This window comes from Hemicordylus capensis, chromosome 14 (assembly GCF_027244095.1).
Source record: "Hemicordylus capensis ecotype Gifberg chromosome 14, rHemCap1.1.pri, whole genome shotgun sequence".
In the NCBI taxonomy this organism is placed as follows: Eukaryota; Metazoa; Chordata; class Lepidosauria; order Squamata; family Cordylidae; genus Hemicordylus; species Hemicordylus capensis.
The window spans coordinates 8,583,457-8,610,451 of NC_069670.1; the positions used below are offsets into that span (position 1 = coordinate 8,583,457).

At 67.5% G+C, this 26,995-nt stretch overlaps 2 protein-coding genes across 4 annotated transcripts in view; one reads left to right on the plus strand and one right to left on the minus strand.

Moving 5' to 3' along the window:
• The window catches only part of PC (pyruvate carboxylase), a 68,315-nt gene that overhangs the window by 34,253 nt on the left and 7,067 nt on the right, over positions 1–26,995 (plus strand). For all 3 annotated transcript variants that reach the window (XM_053277601.1, XM_053277602.1, XM_053277603.1), the window contains 5 exons: positions 7,047–7,229; positions 21,916–22,060; positions 22,341–22,430; positions 25,644–25,865; positions 26,158–26,314. In XM_053277601.1, the coding sequence (XP_053133576.1) occupies positions 7,047–7,229; positions 21,916–22,060; positions 22,341–22,430; positions 25,644–25,865; positions 26,158–26,314 (797 nt within the window). The remainder of the gene's footprint in view (positions 1–7,046; positions 7,230–21,915; positions 22,061–22,340; positions 22,431–25,643; positions 25,866–26,157; positions 26,315–26,995) is intronic.
• Positions 16,530–20,076, minus strand: LOC128337057 (leucine-rich repeat and fibronectin type-III domain-containing protein 4-like). The gene is made up of 2 exons (XM_053277604.1): positions 19,946–20,076; positions 16,530–17,959 (listed from the first exon to the last, which is right to left on the minus strand). The coding sequence occupies exon 2, from the start codon at positions 17,937–17,939 to the stop codon at positions 16,530–16,532; it is 1,410 nt and encodes a 469-aa protein (XP_053133579.1). The 5' UTR covers positions 17,940–17,959; positions 19,946–20,076.

The window sequence follows — 26,995 nt, forward strand, 5'->3', positions numbered from 1 at the left end:
CTCCGTGCCTTGGTCTCCTGCCGCTTGTCTTGCCCTGGCCCCACAGGGGACGGATGTGAGTGGGTCAGGGAGGAGGCTCCCCTTGCCTCTTGGCTGGCTGGCATGTGGCCTCCCAAGCCCTCTCCCCCCCGCCCCCCCAATCTGGCTGGCTCCCTCCCTCCCTGGTGGGAAAGCCCTTTGGACGGGCAGCCTTTCGGCTCAGGTAGCTCCGGCTCAGCCCCGCCAGACTGCTTGGGGCGGGCAGGGCTCCTCGGAGGGGCGGCTGGCCGGCCATCGGAGCCCCCGGCCGAGAACCTGCGGGAGGCTGGTGGGCGAGAGGAAGGAGGCGGCTGCTGGGAGGCCAGCCCAGGCCAGGCCGTGCGCGAGGGCCGCCGGAATCGGAGCCACCTGGCCCAGCTTCGTGCCCCGGCCACGAACCCCGGAAGGGACACAGAGACAGCTGCCTAGAGCGCCCGTCTCCCGGGGGACCCTGCCCCTGCACCGTACTCGTGGCTCGGTGCATTGTGGGACAGCTGGAGGCCGGGACGCATCGCGCAGTCACTTTAGAACCATCCACTCTACGGCGATTCCTTAAGCAGCTGCCCCCACAAGCTTCCGGGGGGTGGGGGGGAGGCAGGGTAGCAGCCGTGTGGTGGGCTGTTCAAAGGCTGACAGCCCCCCCCCCCGCCCCCCGGAGGCCTGTGCAATCTTCAGCTGAGTGTGGGGAGGAGGAGGAGGAGAAAAACCCGCCCGTGTCGCATGTTGTCAGTTTGACAGTCCAGGCTAAAAATTCCCCCAAAGCAGCAGGCGGCGGGGGGGGGGGGGAGGAGGGAGGGATCAGGGGCTTGATGCCCTTGCAGGCATCTGATTGGCCCCCTCTGCCCCCAGACCCAAGCGCTTGGGGGGGGTTGCCAGCTCCTCCTCCTCCTCCTCCTCCTGCTGCTTCCTCCTCCCTGTTTGAGGCTTCTTTCTCTGACACGTGTGCGAGTGCCGGGGGGGGGGGGGGGGCCCTGCTGACCTGCTGCTGCTGCAAATGCATCCAGACCCTGCTGTGCCCTTTTGGATTCCTGAGCGCCAGAGACGCTTCTGGGCGGGTGGCTCCCCTCCTCCTCCTCCTCCCTGACATTTTCATCCCTCATCATGTAAAGGCAGCCGGCACAAAGGTGCCGAAATGCAGATGAGGGCCTGGGAGGGCGGCAGGCAAACCGGCGAGATCTGCGCTTGGTGACCTGTTGGGGGCGCTGAGTGCCTCGCATGGACAAAGCGCCTCTGTCCCTCTTTCATTGGGGGGGGGGCGTTCCAGGAGTCCGCACCAGACCTGCTCCCCCCTCCCCAGGCAAGCAAGGCAGCAGGGCCGGGCCTTGCGGGAAGGTGGCTTCTTCCTTCATGGCCTGCCAGCCAGGCCCTGCAGGGCTGTAAGACTCACCGGCAGGCCCTGCCAGCAGCTTGCGGCCGGAGAGGCTCCGTGGGCGGCCCCACACCTGAGGTGCCCTTTGAGCGGCCGCCGGCCGGGCCAGACCCTGCGCCCCTCGAGTTCTGCGCTGCCTACGCTGACCGGCAGGAGCCCTGCCTGCACGGAGATGCTGCTGCCGCCACCGCCAGGGAGGGGCCCCGGGACCACTGGCCTGCCACGCGGCGGGGGTGTGTGTGTGTCCTGCCCGCCTGCTCGCTCCTGAGGGGGCCAGTTCCAGGCAAAGTGCTGCCAAGGGGTCTGCCGTGCCAGAACCTCCCTGCCTTTTGCCAAGTGGTGGGACGCCCCCCAGGCCCCTCTTCTCCCGGAGAGTGGGGGCCTCCTGGTGGTGGCGGTGGCTGCACAGAGGATTGTCCTGGGGAGAGCGCCTGCCCGGAGACCCGTCTTGGGGGAGATGCCTGGTGGCCATGCTGGGAGGGAGGTGCCGGCGCAGCCGTCTCCTGCAGCGTCCCCCTTCCCTTGACTAGCCCGGCTGCCGAGTGAGGCCTCCGAGTGAGGCCGGACACCTTGGAGCCCCCCCCCCCCCCCCGCGGCAGCCCCAGGCTCGCCTTCTCCCTGGGGAACCCGCCTGGTGGCTCAGGCCGTGTGGGGAGGAGGCCCCACACCGAGGAGGCGGGGGCTGCCCCTCAGCCCTGGAACCCGGCTGCCCCGCTTGGTGCCTTGGCCAACGGCTGAGCACCAGAGAAGGAGGCTGCCCTTTCCCTGGGCCTTGGAGGGCTCCCCACCGGGGCCGGCCACCCTGTGGGCCTGCCTCTCGCCTGGCGCCCTGCCCGCCCTCCCTTGTCCTCCCTTGCCCAGGTTCCTTTGGATCACGGGGTGGGAGGAGCTGCCCAGCCGGGCCTCCGTGTGTGGGGCCTTCCGGGAACCAGGACCAAGCGCTCCCAGCCAGCCGGCCGGCCAGAAAGGGGCCTGGAGCCCTGCAGCCCTTGGCTAGCAGGAGTCCTCCTTGGCCAGTGCCTGCCGGCAGCCTCGCCACGGCATGCGAGGGGACGCGGGAGGCAGCCCGGCCCACGCCCAGCCCTGGCTCCCGGGACCAGGAGGAAGCTTCTCGAGCCCCACCTTGGCGCTGGGTGTCTTGGCCGAGCACGGCCTGCATCGCCTCAGGCCCCTGGGGACCCGGAAAGCATCAGGGCAGAGTGGACTCCCTGCTGGGATCCTGCCCCAGAAGTGGGGGGCCTCTGCAGTCCGCCCGAACTTCTGCGAGCAAAGCCAAGGCCCAGGCTGGGCTCCTCCGGAAGTGGGATCCTGGCCCCAGCGCCACTTGTGGCAGCGCGGCTTCATCAGCACCACTGTGGATTTCACACCCAAGTCTTGGGGGCTCAGCCCCCCCCCCCACACGGCTGCCTCGGAAGAGACGGGCGCCGCCACTGCGGTGGAAAAAAGCCCCCGGCGCTTGGCTGACCTTGCCCTGCCAATCAGCCGGCGTTTCTGCTAATTGCATTCTTCACCAGCAGGAGGGGGGCCCTTCCTGGCGCTGGACGGGCGCCCTCCCCCCGGGCAGCAGGCCCTGCTGCAGTGCAGTCGAGGTCAATGAGGCCCAATCGGCAGGCTCCGAAGGCAGCCCCCGGCCTCCGCTGGTTCACTGGGGTGGCGGCGGGGGGGGGGGAGGAGACCCGGGTTCAAATCCCTGCTCAGCTGTGGAAGGCGCCGGGTCGTCACGGACCAGCCCCACAAGGCTGTTGTGCAGATCAGTGGGGAGCACCACCTCGGCTCCCCTGAGCCCCCTTGGCAGGGGGGCCAAGGCATGCCTCCTGCAGGCCAGCCATGCCCCGGGCCCCTGGGAAGGACGCGGAGCCGGGCGGAGGGCGAGGGAGGGCAGCCCCGGAGTTGGTGCCGCTGAACGGGGCCAGAGAGCGGCAGGGCCGGGCTGACTCCAGAGCCCCCGAAGGCCTGCCACATGACGCTGGCCCCTGGCTCCCCCCGGCCAGAGATGGGGCTTGCCGAAGCCCACCCCTGGCGCTTGGCCGGGCATCCCCGCCAGTCCCCGGTGCCCTTTCTGGGGGCCCTGATCTCCACTCCGAGGCGTTTCCCAGGGTGTGGCTCACGGTGCCATGGAAGGAGGAGGGAGCCTCACCGAGAGAGGAGTACTGAGGGGGGCAGGAGACCGGGGCTCAGGGGCTGGGGGGGGCGCAGGGAGGTCTGTCTGGATTTCAGCACCGGGTGCAGGAAACAGAAGGGTCCAGTCCCAGACGAAGCCCCGGGCAGTCGAGGGCATTTGGCACATGTCCAGAGGCTCCTCCGTTCCCATTTCAGCCTGTTCTTGAGCATCGAGGATGGAGATGGGCCTCCTGCTTCCCACAGGGACCAGCCAGATGCCCTCATGGGAAGCCCACAAGGAGGCCAGGAAGGCCTGTGGTTGCTCCCCACCCCCACCCCTGATGCTCAGAAGTAGACTGCCTTTGCACATGGAGGCTCCCTTTGGCTGTCACGACCAATAGCCGTAGGTTGGCCTCTCCTCTGCCGTGCATTTACCCACTCCTCTTTGGGAGCCAGCTGAGCTCGAGGCCACCGCCACATCCCGTGGCAGTGAGTTCCATGGGCTCAGGATGCACTGACTCCTTTTGCCTGCCTGCCTGCCTCACATCTTCTTTGGGAGGAAAATGTGCCCAAGTTGTCTCTCCTTTCAGATCCCAAATGAGCATCTTCTGGGGCAAAGTGCTCAGGTCTCCAGGTGGAGCTGCAGTGAGGGGCCCCTTTCTGGAGAGCGGGGGGGTGGGGGGGCGGCGGCTGCACTCTTGTTCTTCAGGGCGGTGGTGTTTTTTTTTTGTTTTTAAAAAAGGAATCTGTATTCTTTCTGCAAGGGGAATCTTCACCTTCTGCTCTGGAGCATGCAGATGAGCCAGATTTGCATATCTGTGCATTGCATAATTTTGCTTCCCCAGTTCCTAGGCCGTTTCTCTAGCGCCGGGCTGGGGTGGGAGGCAAGGAGGCCGGGGAGCAGCAGCGCCAGCGTCTGTCGTGCCCCTGGGGCCCGTCTTCCCCTGTGCCCGGCCTGCCGTTCCCCCGCCGCCCCCTCACTCCGTGGCGCCGATGTGCTCTGGGCGGCATCAGCATCGGGACTGTGCCCTGGTCCTGGCAGGCCTCTGCCTTGGGGGACTCGGGGTCTCGCCGTGGCAAATCATCCCATGTCGGCTTTCTTTCTGTCGCGCCATCACTCAGCAAAGCACAGAAGGGCAGGTCGCTGCCCTGAGGAACTTACACTGCAGGTGCAAACCCTTCTCTTCCTTCTACCAGTGTGAATGGCCGGGCCCCTCGGCCGGAGGCTCCTCGGCAGCAAAAAGGTGCTCTGCAGACAGAAGGCCAATGCGCCAGGGAGGGGTTTGGGCCAGAGCCCTCGGATGTCTCTGCGTGTGGGGAGATCTGGGTCTGGTGTTCATGTGGAGCAGCGTTCCGCCCTGGGAACTCCCAGCGCTCTGCGGGTGGGGCGTATTGGTGCAGCACTTGTCCAAAAAGGTTCCCCAAAGGGGCTTACCCAGACCAAGGGCTGCAATGGCCCCCTGGCCCCAAAGGGCACGAAGGGCTCCAGCCCAGGCTCCGGCTTGGCCCCTCCATGGGGCGAGAGCTCCTTTCTCCCCTCCTGGGCCGTGGCAGACTCCAGAAATGTGGGGATGCACCAGGGCTGCAGTTTCAGCACCACGGCCAGCTCCCAAAGAGGCTCCAGCCTGGAGAGGAGGAGGAGGAGGAGGAGGAGGAGGAGCAGGAGGGTGGCTGGCAGAGGAGCCTGCCCCAGCCTCCACTACCCCATCTGGGCACTGTGGGGTGGGGGGAGTGGGGCGGGTCATCCCCTTGGAGGCCCGGCAGCAGGTCCGGGCTGGGGAGGAGGGCTAAAGGAGTCCCCCTCCCCACACTGGGGAGGGGCGCAGGGTCTCGGCCCTGGCCCGGCAACGGCCGCACAAGGTCAGTAGCCGGCCCCGTTCCCGGTCCGGGCACCCCCAAGCGCCCGCGGGCCACTCCACCACGGAGAGGCAGCTGGTCTCTGCTAGGGATTCTGCCCAGCCCAGCCAGCCTGAGCATGTCCTGGGAGGTCTTCTTTGGGTGGCCTCCATGACTGGCAAAGAGCGGAGGTGGCTCTGATCGGAGAGAGGAGAGCGGTTATGCGGAACGGAGCGGGCACTTCTTCCGGGGGGGGGGCTGAGTGCCCCGAGGGCAGGGAGCCCGGCTTTGGGTTCTCTCCACACACACGTGGCCTGTAAGGTCTCTGCTGCCGGGGAGACGCCGCGATTCAGGCCGACGGCAGCCGTGCAGTGAGCCAGCAGCCAGGCCTGTGTGCCAGTGGCCGGCTCCCGGGACAGAGCTCTGCAGGCCGGTGACGTGACGCCACTCGGCATGCTGTGGGCTGCTCAGCCTGACCCCGGGGGGGGGGGGGGCTGTCACTTCCGTTTGGGGCTCTGGGCTGCAGGCCCCAGCGTGGCGGGAAGAATGCCGTGAGCTCCGGATCCCTCCTCCTCCTCCTCCTCTTGAGCCTCTGCTGCGGCCAGCCCTGCGTCTGCCGGACAGCCTTCCCCTCCGAGGCCCTTTCCTGGCAGCTGGTGCTCCCAGGAGCGGGGGGGGGGCATTAGCGGGACACAAGTGGAACGGACTCCAGATACTAATGGAAACTGACCGCAGGCTGGAGGGCCGGCCAGAGAACCGCAGCCATCCGTTCTGGGCTCTGCCCAGCAGATCCTGCAGCCCCTTCCACGGGGGGCGCCGGCTGTCTGGCTGAGTGGGGGCAAGAAGTGTGGAGGAGCCTCCCCCACTCTCCAGCCTGGGGCTCCATCCTGGTGGCGGCGGGGGGGGGCTTCGGAGTGGGGTCTGCTCTGCAGTGGGGGGGGAGGCTGAGGCGAGAGAGCGGTTGGGGAAGAGCCAGGCAGGGAGGCCGGCCCCTCAGGACCCTGGGCAGCGCCCGCGCATGGGAAGGAGGAGGGCAGCGCTGGGCCTGGGTCCGTCTGGCCGTGAGCCGGTGTCTGCTCCCTGCTCAGCCCTTTCAAGGTCCTTGGGAATGTCTTCCCTGCCTTCTGTGGGGCTTGCCACCACCGGCCAGAATCCACAAGCATAAGAAAGCCACGTAAAACATGGCGCTGAAAGCGAAGCAGATGACCCCAGAAGGCCGTGGGAAACAGAACTCGCTGGGCAACAGGCATGAACCGCCTGTCCGGGGTCTCTGGGACTCGGAGGGGCATTTCCTCCCCCCTTTCCCTGGAGCCCTATTATAAGCGGGCGTCAGTTGAGGGCGAGCGCAGTGGGGCCAGAGGCCCCCAGCCAGGCGCAGAACTGGGCAGGGGAGACCAAACTGTCCCCCGGGGGGGGGGGAAGAGCCGGGTGGCCTTCAGTGCCGAGCCAGATCAGACTCCACTGTGCGTGTCCGCAGCCCCCCACTCAACCTCCCCCCCTCGGGGGGCCTCCAGGCCACCCTCCCCCCTTCACCAGCCTCACTGCTCCAGTAGTGGGAGGGAGCCGCCCCGCTCTTCCCTATGGGGCCGCAGGGCTAGCTGCTAGCTAGACTCCAGGCATGCTGGGCAATGCCGCGGAGGGGGGCATGGTTTGCTGCCTAGGTTCCGGCCTCGGCAAGCCCTCTGACCTCCTGGGCCGCCTCCTCCTCCTCCTCCTCCTCCAGGTGTTCCGGAGCGGAGAGGGCATGGGCATCCGCCTGGACAGCGCCTCGGCCTACCAGGGGGCTCTCATTTCCCCGCACTACGACTCCCTGCTGGTGAAGGTCATCGCGCACGGGAAAGACCACCCGACGGCCGCCTCCAAGATGGGCAGGGCCTTGGCAGAGTTCCGGATCCGCGGCGTCAAGGTAGGGAGGGGCTTCCGTGCCTCCCGGCTGGCTTCTCCGGGGGAAGTGAGGGTGTGGTTTGGCGTTCCTGGCTTCCCTCCTCACACGCGGTGCTCTGTGTCCTTCTGGGCCTTCTGTGGGTTTTTCTGAAAGCAAGAGGTTCCCGGTCAGTCCAGTTTGCCTGCGGGGTGGTGCTCGGTGGCCGCCCAGCCCCTCCCCTGCTCCGGGCCAGTCGTGCTTCCGGGCCCTGGAGAGGGGGAGGCAAGGCTGCCGCTCAGCGCTGGCCGATCTCCTGCGGGGCTTGCGGAAGGGCCCTGCTTCGGCCCGGGGTGGGGATGCAGGGGGGGCGCTCCGGGCCTCAGGCTGGGAGCAGCAGGACTGCGTCACGGACTTGCTTGACGGCTGGACTCTTTCCTGGGGTGAGGGCCGGAGAGGTGCGGCCTGGGCTTCTGGGAGGGCTTGTGTCCTGTGGCTCCTAAGGTCCGGCCTCAGGCCCATCCGGCCCACAGGGGCCCCCCACCAGATGCCGCCTCTGGGAGCACGCCCGCTGTCCTGCCCCTGGCATCTGGCCCCATCACCACATCCTGTGGCAGAGGATTCCATGGGTTAATTATGCGCTGTGTGAAAAAGGACTTTCTTTGGTTGGTCCTAAGTTTCCTGACCTTCGGTTTCTTGGGATGACTGCTGGTTCTAGGGTTGTGAGAGAGGGAGGAAAAGTTCTCTCTGTCCCTCCTCTCTGCTCCGTGCATAATTGTATACACCTTGATCCTGTCCCCCGCAGTCGCCTCCCCAGACGCTGGAGCCTTGCCGGTTAGGCAAGACCTCCCTCTGGGCCAGCCACTGGCAGCTCAGACCTCATCCGTGCACAGACGGAGCTGGTGTTTCTTGCCCCAGGATGCATCACTTGGCACTTGCTTACACTGAGCCGCGTTGGCCAACTTCTCGCCCAGCTTAGAGGGATCCTTTTGGAGCTCCTCACAATCTCTTTTGGATTTCAGGGCCCGAAATAGTTTGGTGTCATCTGCAAACTTGACACCAAGCGTGCCCCTGAGAATGTGCAGAGTGCAGCCGTTGGCAGCTGCTTGGTATATGCCACAGGATCTGCTGGCTCCAGACCACCTCCGGGTGCCCCAGCTGCTCCTCACAGAGGACTCTCTCTCTCTCTGCCAGATGGCAGGAGGCCGTCCCTTGCTGGACCTGTCCCCGTGACCCGCTTCCCCCCCGCAGGCCAGAGACACCAGGAGGTGGCCTCCTCGGGGCTGGGATCTGTGGGCTTTGCTCCCTGGCCACTGGGCCAGGTGCTGGCCTTGGCTGCTGGGAGGGGCGCTCGCTGGGCGGCCCTGAGCCGCGGCATCTGGACATCTGCTGGTCTGCGCTGCGCCATCTCCTCCCCGCCCCCCGCGCCCACATACAGCCCTGCAGGGCCCCGTGCATGGCCGGGGGGGGGGGCTGCAAGGGAGGAGGCCGCGCTGGGTGTCCAGCCGAGGGAAGGGCTGCGTCTGCTTCTCTCACCGGGAGTTCTGGCCCCTCCTGGACATGGGATGGTTGGCGGAGACAGAGGTGTCTCTGGGCCCAGGAAGGAGGGCAGTGAGGGCCCTTCGCCAGTCGGGGGGCTCCCCAGAGACACCTGGTTGTCGGAGGTGCACAGGCTCCAGAGGGCTCCCTCCGGGGGGGGGGCCGCTTGCCTGACTCTTGCTCTTTGGGGCGGGGGGTTTGCTGCTCGCCAAGCTTGTAGTCAACCCCCGTCATGAAATAAAATAGACCTAAAATAGACCCCAGCCACAGCCACTGGAGGGGTGCTGTGCTGGGGACGGAGAGGGCCAGTGACTCTCCCCCTGCTCAATAAAAGAGAACCGCCACGTTCAAAGGTGCCTCTTTGCCCAGTGAGCTGCAGGGGTGGAGAGACCAAGCGGAGCGGAAGAGAAAACAGGAGGAGGAAATGCTACAAATGGAGAGTCGGCCAAAGCACGGACCCTCCTGGGTCTGATCCAGCTCTCCCCGCGTTCCGCTGGTGCCTTGGCTGGGCTCTCCGGGCCCCAGCCTGATGCTGATTCCTGGAGACGCGGCGTCATCCTCCTGCACTCCACCTGCTGCTGCTGCTGCTGCAGGGTGTCGAGCAGGGCGGGGGGTGTGTGTGCGTCGGGCTCGCAGTGCGGTGATACGACCTGGCACCCCGGCGGCACCCCCTGACGTTCACTGACAGGCCCTTGCGTTGAAGCATCCGTTCCTGACAAGGCCTCTAATTCCTCCTCCTCCCGTGTCGGGCCACGTCCGCTTTCCGTGGGCGGCTGTTGAATATTCAGCGCGTGCAGCTCCGCTTCCCTTTCTCCTTGGGTGAAAATGATTGCATCGGAAGAGGGAAGCAGAAGCCCTCGCTGTCCCGGCCGCTGCTCCGTGCCCTTCGCCGGGTCGGGGGCGGGCCTCCTCCTCCTCCTCCTCCTTTGGGGCAGGGAGAGCCGCCCGGGCGGAGGGAGCTGGATGCTGGCCGGGGCTGGCCGGGGGCCTTGGAGATGGGCCTCAGGTGCAGAATTGGGCAGGGCTGCACCCCAACTGGTTTCCCAGTGGCTGCTCAGGGACCCCGCAGAAGGGCGGTTGGGGTTAAGAGGAGGAGGAGGAGGAGATCACAGAGCAGCACGAGGGGGACCCAAGTGACAGGCAGGCCACCGGGCGTCCCACTTCCCTCTCCGAAGAGGAGTCCTGTGTCCTGTCCCAGGCTCTCGTGTTGAGAGAGAGAGAGAGAGGAGAACTCCCCCCCCGCTCCCCTTTCTCCACCCCATGCATGGCTTTATGAGTCACGTCCCCCTTGATTTTGATCGCCTGGGCAGGCGTTCTTGCCGCCAGCACCTCCACGGCTGCTGACCCGGAGTGAGGCCTGGCCCCCCAAGCTGCCCTGGGGTCGCCCCGCCCAGCCATGCTGCCTCCTGCCCCCTGCCAGCCAGGCCTCTCTCTGAGCGGTGGCGGCGGAGGAGGAGGCGGAGGCTGAGCCAGCCTCCCACGTGGGGCCAGCTCCCCCCTCCCCGCCTGAGCCACTGCAGTGCCAGAGATTTCCGGCGCTGGCAGCCGCCCAAGCAGCATCCAGAGTCGATAATCCTGGCCGGGCTCCGAGGCCTTCCAGGCAGAAAAGGAAACTGTCACTTGAAATTTACACGCCATCCTGCCGCCGCCGCCTCCCCCTTTGATGCAAAAAGCAACCCAGCTGGAGAACGGACGGGGGTGGGGGTGGGAAGGGCGAGGTCTGCAGGGGTCGCCCCAGAGGCACCGGGGGGGGGGGCCTACAGGGAGCCGCTGAGGCTGGCCAGGGACCTTGGCCTGGCCCCTGAGCACGTGCAGTGTGCCTTCACCTGCACCAGCCTTGCTGAGCCACGGAGGGACTTGCAAGCAGGTCCAGAAGCCCCTCTGGGCAGCAGACCTCAGCCCTGCCCGCAGCAGGGGTCCCAATGACCCCCTGAGAAGGCTGCTGGGGCCCACGGTTTGCCCCCAGCTCCGCCCCACCGCCGGGGCGCCAAAGGGCTGCGCCTAGTCGAGTCTCCCTCTCCTTCCGGGACAGCTGGGGTTCGTGAGGCCCGAGGCGCCCCGCGAAAGGGTCCGTGGCCAGAGGAGCCCCAGGAGGGTGGCCCTCCCTCTGTGGGAGGCTCGCGCCCGCCACGCCTGTCCTGTGCGGCTTCACCCAGGCGCCCGAGGAGAGCAGCTGGCAGGCGGGAGGAGGCAGGGAGCAGGTCCCGACACAAGCCGGCGGAATGCCTCGCTTTGGCCAGCGCCGCTTAATCGGGGCTGCTCTTCCGTTCGGGAGATCTCAGAGCGGCTGCGAGTCCGTCCGAGCCGCGGGCCGTTGCCCATCGTGAAAGAACACAGCAGAGCCATTTTTGAAAAGCTACCGGGCATAGAACGGCCCCAAGGAAAGGGGAAGGGAGCCGGCCAGCTCGAAGCAGCTTCTTCCTCCGTGGCCTGCTGGGCGGCCGCAGCAAAGACAGAGGCCCTCAGCTGGTGCCGGGAAGGCAGCGAGGCTGATGCCCGGCAAGCCTCCCTTGGAGGAGGGGCGCTCCTGCAGGGCTCGCTCTGGCCCAGGGTTCGGCTAGCGGCACCTCTGCTGCTCTGAGACGTTGGGAAGCCAGCCAGAGCCCAGTCAGAAGGGCTCAAGGTGGAACCTCTGTGTTCAGAGGCAGTGTACCTGAGGTTCTTCCCTTCCTGCCCTGTTTGGAGGCCTCTGGCTGGCCACAGCAACGGTGGGACTGGTGCCTCTTGGCCGCCCATGAGCCGGGCCTGGAATCCTACACCGGAGGCAGGATGCCCCCTAGGAGCCGGACTCCCACTCAGGAAGCCCCCGGTCCTCCTCCCGCCGCCGCCGCCGTGGGATTCCCGGGTGGCCTTGGGCCAGGCTGCCACCGGCCAGAGCCCTGACTGGTCGGCCGGTCCCTGCGCTGGTCCTCCCTGGCAGGGTGGTGGTTGTCCTGAGGGCTGGCGCAGGGGAGGTGCTTGGACGCCTCGGCCCGTCCCTGCGCTTCTCCTTCCCGCCGGAGACGCTCAGGCCACGGAGTGAGGCCAGGGCCAGAGGGGAGGGCCGCCCGTGGCTGCCGTGGGGAGGACGGTGACGGATGGCTGTGAGCAGCGGGCGGGACACCCCCAGACGGAAACGTGTTGGTGTGCCCGGAAGCGGCAATGGGGCGCTAATCGGCCAGACGGCCTCAGCCAGCCGCGTCCCGGCCATGATCGATGGCACCTTGTTAGTGAGAGAGGGACGCGCCCAGGAGGCAGCCAGGGACGCGCCTGCTGCGGGAGGGAAGCCGGGGCCGGCGGAGGGGCGAGGGGCCCGAGCGGGGCGGGCTGCCATCTTCCACCGCGGCCTGCAGCAGGTGAACTTCTCCACACCCGGCAAAACCGGCCCCCTTTTCTGCTCTGAAAGGCACAGGAGCAGAGCCAGAGGAAAGCCATGGCAACCCCAAGCCAGCGTTGCCAAACTGGCTACCGTGCCGGTGCCTTCCGCGCGTCTGCCTTGCAAACCCACCAGCTCGCTGCTGCTCCTCCTCCTCACGCCAACCCTTCGCGCCTGCCGGATCGGATCGCTGTTTTGCGGAGGTTGAGGGAGCAGCCTTGGGGGTCCCAGCGGCCTCCTGGGCCCTCGCCCGGAGGGCTCCCTTGGCGGCTGGAAGGCTCCCCCCTCCCTCCGTCCGTCCGTCCGTCCGTCCGGCAGGCAGTAGGGAGTTTGCCTGCTCCGTGTTTCTGCCTTCTGAAGCGGCTGAGTCGGAGAGGCAGCCGGGCCCCCAGGAGCAGGGAGGGGTCATCCTGGGTCACCGGGGGGGGGGGGGCGGGCTGGGCTTCCTCCCCCCTCCCGCCCCAGCTCTTCCGGGTAGTGAAATCCAGAACGGAGTGTGAGGAGCTCCAAAAGGGTCTCTCCGGACTGGGGTGGGAGTGGGCGGCAAAGTGGCAAATGCGCTTCAGTGTTGGCAAGGGCTAAAGTGATGCACATCGGGACAAGAAACCCCAACCTCAAGGATACGCTGAAGGGATCCCAGCTGTGGGTGACGGGCCAGGAGAGGGATCTGGGGGTGGGGGTGGGCAGCGCGTTGGAAGGGCCGACTCCATGTGCGGCAGCAGCTGTGGAAAAGGCCAATTCCGTGCGAGGGATCGTGAGGAAGGGGGCTGGAGAGAAGAAGGCTAGTCTTATCATGCCCTGATGCAAATCTGTGGTGCGGCCACACCTGGAGCACTGCGCACGATTCGGGTCACAGCATCTCAAAAAGGACATTGAAGAACTGGGGAAGGTGCCGAAGAGGGCAGCCCAGATGACCGGGGGCCTGGAGCACCTTCCTTAGGAGGCCAGGCCAAAACACCTGGACTCCTCCCTGGCATCGGGGAGAGAGGCTGCCCGCCTGGGTAGGCAGGCCTGAGCTCGGTGGGCCAAGGGTCTGACTCGGTAGGAGGCGGCTGCCTCTGTTCCTAGGCTGACAGTCGTGGGTCACTCGGCCTTGGCACGTCTCCATGCACACCCTGCCGCTCCGCCCCCCCGGCTGGACTTTCCTGTACAGAGTCCCCACCCCCGGGAACTTTGCATAAAGGGGGGGTGTCCCTCCCCCACAATTGGCACTGCTGCCTCGGCCCCCCTCTGGAAGCGGATCCCACAGCCTGGCTGATGGCATCTGTGGTTGGGCACGAGGAGGCTGGCTGGTGGTCCAAGGGGCCCCTTGCCCCGGCTGTGTCGGAGCCTGCCTTGCAGGGAGGGGGAGGATTGGCCCCCTTCTCGCCCGCCCCCCACCACTGGGGAAAGGGTCCAGCAGAAGCCCAGCTGCCACACTGAAGGGGACACACACAGACACACACACAGAGCTTGCTCAGTCTCACACTCGGCTTCATCCGCCAGTCCTGCAGCAGCAGCAGCAGCAGCCGCCATCTGAGAGATGTCGGGACGCATCACCATTCGGGTGCGCAGCTGGAGGGGGGCGGGCGGGGGGGGGGGCAGGGAGCCCTCCCCTCCCCAAGGAAGAAGGGAGCTGGGTTATTTTTAAACCTTTGCTTAGAGCAGCCGGCGGAGCTGTGGCCATTTGGCGACGGGGGCGGTTGGTTTTTGGTGAGCTGACCCAGGGGGTGCAGGCCGGGAGTGCCCGGGAGGAGTCCTGCCCTCCGCTTGGGAGGGGCTGGACCGGGTGCATTTCTGCCTGCCAGGCGGCTCTCTGGTGCCTTGAAAGGGGGCCTGAGGCCAAGGGGGGAGCCGTCTGGGTTTCAGGATGGTGTGGCGCTGAGCGCCTTCCCGGAAGAGGCCGGATGACCTTGAGGCAGCCTCTTTCTCTGCTGCGCACACAGCCCTGCCGGATCAGGCCCAAGGAGGCCCATCGAGTCCCGGCCCATGGGATCAGGGTTGCCTCTTGACCTGCCCCCCTCCTGTGGACAGATTCTCTGAATTGGTAACACCTGCATATCCAGGCAGAGGTTCAAGAGGTGCAGCTGCACCATCCCTGCATCTCCCCCACTCTGCCCTTGCTCCGCAAGAAAACTGCCCCCCTCTCCACCATGTCCCCCGCCACCAAATCCGGCGTGTGGGTCAGGTTTAAGCCGCTGGCGCTCAGTAACAAAATTGAGATGGGTGTCACTGAACCTGCTTTGAGTTCTCCACTGGCAGCTTAAGACTGTGAAGTTGCTTCCCTAACTAGGGCTTAATAGAGAGTTCTTTGACAAATGCAGCAATTGGCACTCGGTGCATGAATCTGAGATTTTGTGTGTGGTTCCCCCGCCCGCCCCCCTGCCCCAGTATTTGTTTTGGGGGGAATAAAATCAAGTTTCTAGACCTTATGACGGCAGATCAACTTTCAAGTACCTGGAGCCAGGAGAGTGAGGGACAGAAGATGATTTCCATCATTTCCCCCCAACACACACACACACACCCCGCAAATCACTCAGCAACAGCAGAATAAATTATGCAGAAGTAAACCGATATATGCAAATATCCCCAATTTATACAGATCTCGGAATTCCGGCTTTCCTTGGTACAGAATTTGGGTTTAACTTGGTGTGGCCTTTTGATCCCCCCCCCTTCCCCTCTCCCCCCACACCTGCTTTTAGCACAGAACATACACATGACCCTGCCCCCCCCCCGCCCCAGTATCTGCTTCCCACATTATCTCTAGTCCTTGTAAAAGAAAACTTGGGACTCTTTTATGAGCATTTTTTCTGGTTTTCTTTTTTTGGGGCCATTTTTTAAAAAAAGGCGATCTTGTTCCTCTCCAGCTCCACCCATCTGCTGCAAGGATTCCAGCATGCCCACCGCCATCTCCCCTCCAGCCCAAGGACAAAGCAGGGTCCTGCCCCTCCAGCTTGAGCCGCTCTCCCCCCCCCACCAGAGCAAGGCGCGTGCTGTGCTCGTCTTCAGCTGGGGGGCTCCTTCCGTCAGAGGCCTGGTTGCCCAAAGCGGAGTGGCTGTTGAACTTCCCAGGCATCCAGTGGGAAGCCCCCAGCTGCCCCGGAGAAGCATCTCTGTTCCTGCCCCCCACTTGGGCTGACCGCAGCCTCGCTCACGGGCAGATCGGCGGGGGTGTGGAGGGGGTCCCCAGCCCCACTGCAGGGAGCCGGCTGTGGGTCATACCACACTTTCCTCCAGCTCGTCCACGCCGAGGAAGGGCCCCGGCCTCTCGGCCTCGGGGGACGGGCCCTGCACCAGCATCCCGTGCACCGACTGGCTGCGCTTGGTCCAGACGGAGCTGAGCCGCTTGGCGTAGCTGTAGCAGCTGCTGGCGGAGACCTCGCCCATGTCCAGCGAGCTGCTGCGCTGGGTCTTGGCGGCAGGGGCGGGCCCCCAGGCCCCCGGTCCCCCCCTCCTGGGCTCCGGGCCCTCCGGCCGAGGGGCCTTGGCCCGCGGCCTCTGGGGGCCCCGCTCCTTGGGGGGCGTCCGCTGGGGGAGCAGGCCGTTGGGGTGCCCGCCGTTGGTCTGGGAGTAGCCATGGGCGACCTTGGGCATGCCCGGGGGGGCACTGCCGCCGCTGCTGCTGCTGCACACCTTGTACTTGATCATCATGGCCACCGTGAAGACCAGCAGGGTGGCCACGATGATGCCCCCCACGATCACCGTCAGGGTCCCGCCCAGAAAGTGGGCCTGCAGCGAGTGGCAGTCTGGGTAGGCCTCCTGGGTGGCAAACTGGGCACAGCCCAGCAGGCGGGTGGCCGCCAGCGAGGTGGCCGCGTCGTCCAAGACGGCCAGGACGCACAGGTCGTAGTCCATGCTGGGCACCAGGTGCTGGAGCAGGAAGTGGCGGCTGCTGGCGGGGAGGATCCTGCGGGGGGAGAAGCGGAGGGGCCGGCTCAGGAGGGGGGCAAGTGCTGCCCCGTGGGGCTGGGGCGGGGGGGGGGGAGGAAGAGGGGCCCTGCGTCCCGCAGAGGTCTGGGGTGCGCCTGTGGGCCTCTTGGCACTTGTTTTGGACAACGCTGCCATTTTGGTGCTTTCCCCAGCTTTGGGGCACACTGGGCCCCCTCCTGCTCCCTGCTGGCCCCCTCGCCCCACCCCGCCCCCCTCTGGCTCACTCTTTGGGGCACTAAGGGGGCAGACAACCCCAGCAAGTGGAGGGGGGGCATACAAGAGGCAAGAGGCCAGCTTCCTGCCCCCTGCCTGGGTCTTGGGGGGGGGGGGGGAGAGGAACCTAGGCAGCTGCTGTATACCGAGTCAGACTCTTGGTCCATCGCGCTCAGTATTGTCTACACAGACTGGCGGCAGCGGCTTCTCCAAGAGGAACGAGCCCCTCCCTGGGGAGGCCCCTGCCCTGCTCCCCCTCCCTCTCCGCAGGGTCCTGCTTCTGTGTCCAGTGGCTGTCAGCGCAGCCGGCCCCTCGGTCTCCTCCGTCCTTACCTGTAGACGAGGGTCTCGTCCGCCGTGCAGTTGTACTGGATCTGGTAGAGCCAGGCCGCCTCAGCCAGCTTGTCGGCGGCCCAGCGCACCAGGGCCGCCGTGGCCGTCACGTCGGTCACCTCCACCCTCCTCGTGGCGGCGGCGCCCCCGTCGGTGGCGTTGGCCGAGGCCTTGGCCGAGGTGGCGATGTCGGAGGAGCCCGGGGCCTGCTGCCGCACGGTGCCGCTGCCGTTGCCCCGGTGGGGCAGGGGGATGATCCGGAGGTCCACCAGGGCCGTGGACTCCCCGGCCGCGTTGATGGCGATGCAGGTGTAGGCCCCGCCGTCCCGCAGGGTGGTCACCAAGAGGTCGAGGGTGCCGTTGCGGAAGGACACGGTGCGGGAGGAGTTGGCGAGGATCTTGTCCTCGGGGGAGACCCAGTGGATGAGGGGCTCGGGGTCCCCGATGGCCCGGCAGCGCAGCGTGGCGCGCTGGCCCTCCAGGACCCACAGCTTGTGGGTGTGGCGCGTGATGAGGGGCGGCTCGCAGGTGAACTCCTCCTCGGGCACCGCCCAGAAGTAGCGGCCGGCCACCGGGGGCGGGGAGGCGCAGGTCTCCAGGTCGTCCTCCCGCGCCAGGCGCCGCAGCCAGAGCAGCTGGCAGTTGCAGTGCAGGGGGTTCCCGCCGAAGCTCAGCACCACGGTGGGGGCGTAGGGGGTGGGGCTGACCACCCCCCGCTGGGCGCGGGCGAAGAGCGGGTCCGGGGGCAGGGTGTGCAGGCGGTTGGAGGTCATGTCCAGCCGGGAGAGCTGGTAGAGCTCGGCAAAGGCCCCCTCCAGGACAAAGTCGATGAGGTTGTGGTCCAGCTGGAGGGTGTGCAGGCAGAGCATGCCCCGCAGGCCGGCCCAGGGCACGCTGCGCAGGTTGTTGTAGGAGAGGTCCAGGTCCTCCAGCGTCGGGGCAAAGTCGGCGAAGGCCGCGGCCGAGACCTCCGCCAGCTGGTTGCTGCTGAGGATGAGGTGCTGCAGGCTGAGCAGGCCCCGCAGGGCCTCCTCCCCGAGGGCCGTCAGCCGGTTGCCGTCCAGGTGGAGGGAGCGCAGGCTCTCCAGGTCCCCGAAGGCAAAGGGCCGGATGGTGTCGATGGTGTTGCGCGAGAGGGTCAGGTCCACCAGCCCCGACATGTTCAGCAGCTCCGGCGGCTCCACCACCCGGATGAAGTTGTCGGCCAGGCGCAGCTCCACCGTCCGGCGGTCGATGTTGAGCGGGATGAAGAGCAGCCCCTTGTTGGCGCAGAGGGTGCTGAGCGACTCGGAGAGGTTCTGGCACACGCAGTGGGAGGGGCAGGCCTCCACCTGGGCTCGCACGCTCCCCACTACCACCGTCAGCAGCTGGGCCAGCAGCAGCGGCGGCGGCAGCCGCCCTCCCATGGCTGGCGACTGGGCAGACCCTGGCGGGGGAGAGAATCGAGGGGTGAGGGGGAGCGCCAGACCTGCCGTGGGGGCCCACCCCCCCCCCGGCTTCCATCCCCCCCCCCAGCTTCCCACCCGCTGAGGTCTAGACATGCAACAAACCCTGGGTGAGGAAAAGGGGATGGGGGGGGTCTCCTGGAGCACCCTGTGTGGATCAGGGGGTCGTGCTCTGCATGTTGCTGGAGCAGGTGAAGCCGGGCTCTGTGTGTGTGTGAGAGAAAGAGAGCGCGGAGCGCACACACAGCCCATCTCTAGATGCACCTTGGAAGGGGCAGAGGAGGCCGCGCAGGCAGCTCCGTCCGCCCCCAACTGCAGCAGCAGCAGCCCCAGTCAATGCACAGTCTGGGGCCTGGCATTCCCCACCCCTTTCCTTGTACCTGTTCAGAGCTGCTCCCTTCCTCCCCCCATCTCAACCCTTCCTCCGATCCACACTTCCGATTTGCCCCAGAGTACAAGGGGGAAAGGCAGGATCCTAACGGAAGCCAGACCCCCTCCCCTCCCTCCCGTCTGCACAGGGACTGCAGGCACCTTGAGGGCAGAGGCCTGGACTCTGTGCCTTGTGGGGGAGAGTGAGAGCGCGAGAGCCTCTTTGCCGCCGCAGCCCTGGCCTCAGCCATGCTGAAGGCCTTCTTGGGATCCTTGGGGAGGGGGAGAGGGGATGTGCCTGAAGGTGGATTTCCCGCGAGTGCGCGTGTCTAGTGCCGGATGTGCTAGCAACTGCCTGTGTTTACTCTAGCACCGTTGTGCGGTGGGGGTGGGGGCGCTCAGTCATCCAACGCGCTTCTGCTTTGTGCCGGGGGGGGGGGGGTTGGTGCTTCCAGAGAATGTGCCCCTCTTGCTTCACTGGAGACCCAGAAACTCTGCCTCGGGATTTGGGGGTGGCCACTGGCCTTAAAAGGGGCTTGGGGGGCACTCTTAGGGGGAGCGGGGGGGAGGGAGGACCTCCCCAGACCAGCTGCTGGGGGGCCGTCTGACACACACACATACCCGCTGCTGGGCTCCCCCCCCCGCGCAATAGGGAGCTGCTTGGCCAGCCCCTGCCGGAGCCTGCCCGGGTCTAATCCAGCTGCTGGGGGGGGGGTTTGCCATCTCTCTGGAGACCCCTGCCCAGAAGAGGGGCTTGGCCTGGGGAATCAAGGGGGCTCTGGAGAGGATGTGGCTCAGGGCTTGGAGGGAGGGCAAGGGGGTGGCGGGTCTCAGTGCTTTCCCGGGGGGGGGGGTTTCTCACAGGTGAGCAGACCATCTCTGGGGTAGACCCCCCCCGTGTGACTCTGAGGACAGAAATCCCCCCTCCCCCCTGCGTGCCACTGCCACAGAGACTGGCTCAGTTCCTGCAGCAAATCTGCCTTTCTCCTCTCGCCCCCCCCCCGCCCCACAGCTTGCCCCCTTGAAGGCACTCCCTCCTCTGATCCAGGGTGGAGCGCCCGGTGCTGGGGGGCACAGAGAGGCCCTCTGGCAGCCCTCCCCGCCACTGCCTCCGCCTCCTGCTGCTGCAGGCAAAAGGTTGCTGGCGGTGGGGTGCGGGGGAGTTATGGAGGATGCCCGCTCTGGGGCGGGGGGGGGAGGAGGAGGAAGGGGGGTCATGGAGGAGCCCTGGCTGAAGGGGGGGGCTGGCAGCAGGCGGGCTTCTCCCCTCCCCACAACAAGCATCTGCTTCCAGAAGCCCAAGGGACCCGCCGCCGCCGCCTTGAGTAGCAGGAGAAAGGTCAGGGGAGGGGGGAGCAGCAGGGGACCCCCCCCCCCGGGCCCCAGCTTCCCTCGCGGCCAGGCAACTTTCCCCGCTCCTCCGAGGGGGGCCGTGTGGGGAGAGGGGGAGCCCTGGCCGGGTTTCAGCCCCTCCACACACAGCGGGGAGGGGGCTCCGTCCTCCTCCCCCCGCGCATGCTCTGCCTTCTCCGCTGATAACCCCCCCATCCACGCAGCCCCCCCCCCGGCAGCCCATTCCTCCGTGCCCCCCCCCTTACCTTGCGCGAGGTCTCTCAGGGGCCCCGAGAGCGGCGGCCCCGGCGCTGGCCGGGCATCTCCCCTCCGCCTCCGCGCCCCCGCCTGCCGCCTCCGCTCAGGCTCGGTCTCGGCCCCCGCCTGGCCCCCTCGCGGCCCCCGCCTGGCCCGCCGCCGCCGCCGCCGCCTCGGTGCCTTGCTGCTGCTGCTGCTGCTGCTGCTGCTGCCCGCCCGGGTGCCATGGAGGAGCGCCTGGCCGCCGAGCCGAGCCGAGCCGAGCCGGGGGCTTGCGTGGCGGGGTTCAGGCTGCGGCTGCTGCGGCTGCTGCGGGCGGTGACGGAGGGGCCTCCGCTGGGCGGGCGGGCGGGGGAGGGAGGGAGGAGCCCCCCCCGCGCGGCCAGGCCCAGGCGAGCGTGCAGCCGGGCCGGGCCGCCCGCTGGCCCTCCTCGGGCTCCCTGGGGGCGGCGGCTGCTGCTGCTCCGCTCCCCGGCGCCCGGACCCCCGGCGGCGTCACCCCTCGGGGGGGGGGCTCCGAGGCGCCGTGCCCCAGTGCGGGGTGGGGTGGGGGGATCTGGCTCCTCTGCGCCCCTCCTCTCTCCTCGGGCGGCGGCCCCTTCTGGGGGGCTCCGGGCCCTCCCTCTGCACGGCGTGGGCGGGGGGGGTCTCTCCTGGCCGCCCCCGCCGCGGTCTCCCTGCAGACGGAGCCTCGGTTGGGCCCAGCGCCGCGCTGCGTGCCGAGCCGCCTTCCGTCGCGCGATGCTGGGCCTCGGCTCGGCTGGGTCTTCAGGCCGGGCTCTGCTCCCGCCCTGTCCGGGGCGCCTTGGCTCCTTCTGGCCCGGCCCGGCCCTCGCCCTCCTGGGCCCCGGAGAGGTCCTCCGCCTTGCCGGCGAGCCTGCTGCCCGGGTGAACGCCCGGCACTCCGGCGGGGCTGCAGGCGTAGCCCTTCGGGGAGGGCCCCCCGCTGCTGCCCGCTGCTCCTTTTCCTCCTCGATCCCCTCCCCTCCTCCGATGCCTCGGCCGCCGCCTCCGCCTCCTCCGCCTCCTCCTCGCCGCCGCCGCCACTGCCGGAGCCCCCCGAGCTGCGCTGGTCTCCCTCCGCCTGCCTGCCGCTCCGGGGAGGGGGCGGGGGGGGCCTGGCTGGCAGCCCCTTCCGATCCGGGCTCCCCGGCAGCCGCGGCGCAAAAGGGCCTCCCCACCCAATCGCCCCCTCCACGCGCACACGCACCCTCCTCCGGGCGGGCGCGGGGGGGAGAAGCCCGGCCCTGGCTCGCCCGCCTTCCCGCGGCTGGGCTGGGCTGGCCCGGCTCCTCCCGGGCTCCTCCCCGCCCAGCGCTGACTGGGGGCAGAGGGAGCTGTCCAGGGGCTGCTGCTGGTCCTGCCAGCCGGCGCCTGATAGGAGGTGGCTGGCGGGGGGGGGCAGTTGCTGCCGGGGGGGGGTCTCCCACCTGGGCTGGGCTTGCCAGGCGCTCTTCTCGGCCTGCCCCACATCTCCTGCTGCTTCTGTACCAGATTCGGGGGGGTTCACCCCCAGAAAACGTGAAAAGGGGCCAAGCCCCCCCCGCAGGGTCCCCCCCCCGTCGTCCTGGGAGATGGTTGCGAGGAGGCAGGATTGCCACCGGGGAGTGTGGGTGGGGGGAGTCGGGATTAAGAGAGGTTCCCCCTCTGCCCCATACAGCAGTGTGGGGCGTGGATCCCCTCCCGGTTCAGCAGAGAGGTCTCCCCGCCCAGCTTGGAAGCAGAAACAGGCCTTGGGGACCAGACGCGTTCCTGGGGATGCCCCCCCCCCCCCCCGCCAAGGACTCCGGGGCTGCCGCTCTCAGCCGGTGTGTCTCGGCCTGCTTTGGGCTTCCTCTCCTCGCCCAGATGACTTGGCCCAGGGAGGCGGCCCTGTCTGCCAGGGGCTCCCCCGCGCCCTGGGGGTGGCCACGGGCCCGGCGCCCCGGCAGCCCCACGCAGAGGGGCCTCAGCCCCGCTCCCTCTCTCTGCCTTGCAGACCAACATCCCCTTCCTGCAGAACGTGCTGGGCAACGACCAGTTCCTCCGGGGCACCGTGGACACCCAGTTCATCGACGAGAACCCCGACCTTTTCAACCTCCGGCCCGCCCAGAACCGAGCCCAGAAGCTGCTGCACTACCTGGGTGCGTGGGGAGATGGGGGGCCGGGGGGGGGAGACGTGGCTGGCAGACCCCCCGTCCTTGCATGTGGGGCCCTCACTGGGGTGTGTGGGAGAAAAGCCCCGACTGGCGACCCAGATTGAGCCCTTCCCGGGGGGGGGTCTGTCCGTGGGAGCTCAGAGACACCCCCCCCCCGCTCGGCTTCATGCATCCGGAGCCTGGACACCTTCGGAGAAGGCTGAGAGGGAGGGAGGGAGGGAGGGAGGGGCCTGTGGGGGCCGGCCTGACCCTCTTCTCCCCCCAGGCCACGTCATGGTCAACGGCCCCATGACGCCCATCCCGGTGAACGCCCGGCCCTCCCCCATCGACCCGGTTATCCCGCCGGTTCCTCTGGGTGAGTTTGGGGACTGGCAGGAGGGAGGAGAGGCGGGTCGCGCTCAGCTCCGGTGCTGGACCTGGCAGAGGCCTGGCGGGGGTGGGGGGGTGGGGGGCGCAGGCGCTCCCTTCCAAGTGTGGGTCTGCCTGGCCCAGAGGAGGGTCCTCATGTGGGGCACTCCAGCCCCGCCGCTGGAGGCAGGACCCTGGGTGGACTGGAGGCGGTGGGTCTCGGGCAGGCGGGGGCCAGGGGGCTGTCGTGGGCCGAGGGCTGGGCTGGGCTGGGGCTGGGGAGGTCTGCGCTGGGATCCCCTGGAAGCCCCCCCCGGCGCCCTCCCTCGCACACAGGACGGGGCTGCCCACCTCCACCCCGGGGCTGCCGTCACGCCGCCTCCTGGTCCTCGGGAGCCGCCTGGGCTTCTGCCTGCCCCGCTGGGGCTTCGTGCGCGGAAGGGCTGCCCGGCCTCGGCTGCCTCTTCCGGCCGCGTCCCTTCCGCCACCCACAGCCTCACCTTCTCCGTGCGGCCGGCCCGGGGCTTGTCCTGGGGGCCTCGGGAATCCCAGGCGCCGTTGACTACCAGGCCCAGCATGCCCCGCTGCTGCTGCTGCAGCTGCCGGGAGCCCCTGTGGCAGGGAACCCTGCTGGGAGCCTCCCACCGAGAGGGGAGCCTGAAGGCAGACTTGGATCTGCCCCGTTGAACTTGCCCCTGGGCTGGGCTGGGGAAGCCCACTGCTCAGCAGCCCCCAGCGCCAGGCCCCTGGAAACGCAGCCCGGCTGTCGCCCCACAAACCTGGCCCCCCTCCCAGGCCGAGGCGGCTTTGGTGCAAAGGCCTCCTCCCCAGGGCAAGGGGCGGCCCGCTTGGAGGTGCTTGCTCCCCGGGGGGGGGCAGACGCCAGAGGCCAAAGAAGCCCCCCTCCCGCCCCGGAGGCTTTGTGGCTGGGGGTGGGATCTGCGCCTGGGCTTTCTGCATGCAGAGCGGCTGCGGCCTTCGGTCTGGGGCCCCCAAAGCCTGCTCGGATTGGGGGCTGGCACGACGGTGACAAGAAGTCTCAGTGGGGTAGCGCCTGTGACGCCGTTCCCCCCCAAGCCCTGTGGCCTGATGAATTATGCAGATTAACCCGGCTTGTAACTAAGTCCTTGTTTTGCATAATTGCATTTCGCGATGGGCTTCCGAGCTCCAGACCCCCCCTGCTCTCAGGGCCAGACCCCCACGATCCCTACAGCTGGGACAGGAGATTGCCGCCACGCTCCCTGTTTGCGGGGCCCTTGAGGCGGCTTGAGGCTCTTCACAGCCGGGTCTGCCGCAGAGTAAGGGCAGAGCCGGGTGGCCAAATGGGCTCGGGTACTTTGGGGCCTGGGCGGGGTGGGGGGGTGGGGGTGGGATGCGCCCATTTGCACACGCAGCTGAGTAAAGATTGTCCCTGCAAGTAGGAAAGCAGCGGGGCCAAGAGGCTGGCAAGGCTCCCCCAACCAGTGGGCTGGCTTCCTACTTCAGGGGCAGGCAACCCGGAGTTGGGGAACTACAACTCCCATCACCCCCCACTGCAGTGTATGGCAGGTGATATCAGCGGGGGATGATGGGCATTGCAATTCAGCAACAGCTGGCAAACTGAGGTGCCCGGCCTGTGCTCTGCTTGGGGGGGGGCGCTCCCCTGGGCCGGTAGGGGGAAGGGGGCCGATGCTTGCCGCTCCTGCTGCCAGCAAGCATGCGGGGGGGGCTGGTGGGGGGGGCTGTGCCGTGTGACCCAAGGCAAGGCTTGGTGCCTTGGGCCCCCTGGCTCCGGCCATGAGGAGCGCCCACCCCACAGCAACTGCAGCAGCAGCTGGAAGCTTGGTGTCCTGTCCGTGGCTCCCACTCTGGGCTGGATCCTTTCCAGGAGCAGGAGCCGGTCATCCAGTGCTGCTGGGCCTCCCCCCCCCTCACCGCCCCAGCTTTCTCCTCGAGGGGGTCCGGCAGAAGAGAAGCTCTGCTCGTTGCTTGTTAAGGCCTGCTAAATATTTCATGGCCTTAACGAGCTGGCGTGGCAATCTCTGTTGTGGCGGGGGGGGGGGGGCAGGCGGGCATAATAGCTCCCTGATTTGCAAGCCGCCTGCTTTTTATGATTGATACGTGAGGTTCCGTTTAATTATATCGGATTCCAGCCTGGTATCATTATTACGGCCGTTTATTTTCTTTGTCAGGGGCTAATCCCCAACCTAAGCCAAGCATTAAGAGAATGAAATAAGGATGCTTAAATCTTATTAAATTTCCCCCGAGCCAATGGTTAAATCCGTGTGTGTGTGTGTGTGTGTGTCAAGATGCGCCCGGAGCCCAAAGAGCCGGCCCGCCGCGCTTTGGATCAGGCGGGGCGGACCGAGGCACGGGGCAGTGCTCGGGGGCTTCAAGGGGGACTTCTGGGCCACTTCACGGATCGCTGGTCCTTCTAGGGCACTGGCACGGCCTTTGAATGAATGAGCACTTTATTCCCGTCCTTGACCTGCCCAGATGCAACCAGCACCCCGAGAAGCATCGGCAGCAGAAGGCCGCTTGGCCCATGGCACGCACACAGGCACACAAAGAGACACACACGCTTGGCTCGCCAGGCTGCCAGGCCCGGGGTCTTGCCTGCCCAGGTGCAGAGGGCCCGGCAGGTGCGTCCCTCGGCAGGGCCGGAGGCCGCCTGCTGCTCTGCTCTGCTCTGCTGCTGGGTGATGGGGAGACTCTCTCTCTCTCTCTCTCTCTCTCTCTCTCTCTGCGGGGAGCCCCCTTCCCCGCGGCTGCCTCTGCAGGGGCAGTTTGCTGCCATCTGGGGAGAGGCTGGCCTGGGTGGGCCGGGCGTGGCGGTGACGCCGGCCTCCTCCTGGCACGATTGTGGGCCACGGAGAGGCGGCTCAGAGCCAAAAGCCCTCCTAGGCCAGCACCCCGTGGCCAGCCACGCCCAGGACACGGCGGCAGCAGGCCTCCCTCCACCGTGTGCCCTCTGGAGGCTGCAGCCGTCGTGGCAAAGGGTCACCAACAGGCCTCCACAGATCTGCTTGTCTTGGCCAGTGACTTTTACCACCCCTTGTGGCAGTGAGTCCCACGGCTTAGCTGGGCATTCGGAGAAGTCCTTGCTTTTGCCTGCCCGGACTCTCCTGTCCCTCGGTTTCCCTGGGTGGCCAGGAGTCCACGTATCACCAGAGAGAGAGGCCGGGGGGGGGACACACCTCTCTCAACCCGCTTTCTCCCCACCCCGTCATCCCTGCCGCAGGTCAGCCGCCAGCAGGTTTCCGGGACGTGCTTCTGCGCGAGGGGCCCACCGGCTTTGCCAAGGCCATCCGCCAGCACCGAGGCCTGCTCCTGATGGACACCACCTTCCGGGACGCGCACCAGTCCCTGCTGGCCACCCGCGTCCGCACCCACGACCTGAAGAAGATCTCCCCCTTCGTGGCCCACCACTTCAGCAAGCTCTTCAGCATCGAGAACTGGGGAGGTGGGCTGGGGGCTCGGCTCGGCTCGGGGGGGGGCTCATCCTGGCAGGACCCCTTGACAGAGGCTGGGTGGGTGGGAGGCCGAGGTGGCGGAGGAGCTGGCCGTGCTGCCCGCAGGGTGGCCGTTCGTCAGGTGGGCGGTGGACTGTGCAGTACCGGCGTGGCTGGGTGGCGACTGGCCGTCCTCCGCGGCCTTCTCTGGGTCTGGGCCCGAGGGCTGGGCTGGCCGTGCTGCCCCCCACCCCCCCACTCACCCCCACCCCCCCGCCCTCTCCTTGCTTCCTCTCTCCGCAGGCGCCACCTTTGACGTGGCGATGCGCTTCCTCTACGAATGCCCCTGGCGGCGGCTGCAGGAGCTGCGGGAGCTCATCCCCAACGTCCCCTTCCAGATGCTGCTGAGGGGGGCCAACGCCGTGGGCTACACCAACTACCCCGACAACTCCGTCTTCAAGTGGGTGGGGGCCACTCCTGCTCCAGGCCCGGCCAGCGCTGGCCGTGGACCTTGCTTGCCCCCCAGGGCTCCACAGGGCAGCACTGAAGCCCCACCTCTGCGGGGGGGGGGGTGTCCCTGCGCAGGCACTGCTCTCCCCCTTCCCCCCACTGCTGAGTTGCCATCCCCCATCGGCCCCATACAGACCCACCCTGGTTTTTGCCACCGGGCAGTGCTAGGAAGTTAACTCCCCCCCCCCCAAAAAAAAAGGCTGAGTGTCTCCAGCAGCGGAGTCCTGGCTCTCCTGGGAAAGCATCGGCCGGCTCAGTGCAGCCCAGGCGGAAGGCAGACCCGCCCGAGCCCCTTGCTCCTCTCCCCCCGTGGCACCCCCCTTGGCCCTGCCTCCCAGCCGCAGCAGGAATGCCCTCGGTCTCCTGGATGGGGCCTTGGATGGGGCGAGGGTCCACGTGGGCCCGGAAGGGCCCTCTCGCCACCCGGGCACCCCTTCGGCACTTGCCGTGGCCCCACGTGGCCGGCCCCAGACTCTGGCAACCTCACTGGCTTCAGCCTGCTTGCCAGGGAGTCCACCCCAGCGGCCAGCCCCCCCCCTTCTGAGCGAGGGTCTTTTCTGCTTAAGGTCCAGTGTACAAATCCCCACATCTCCCCATCAGTTCCCCAAGAGGCCTGATGGTTTATTTATGC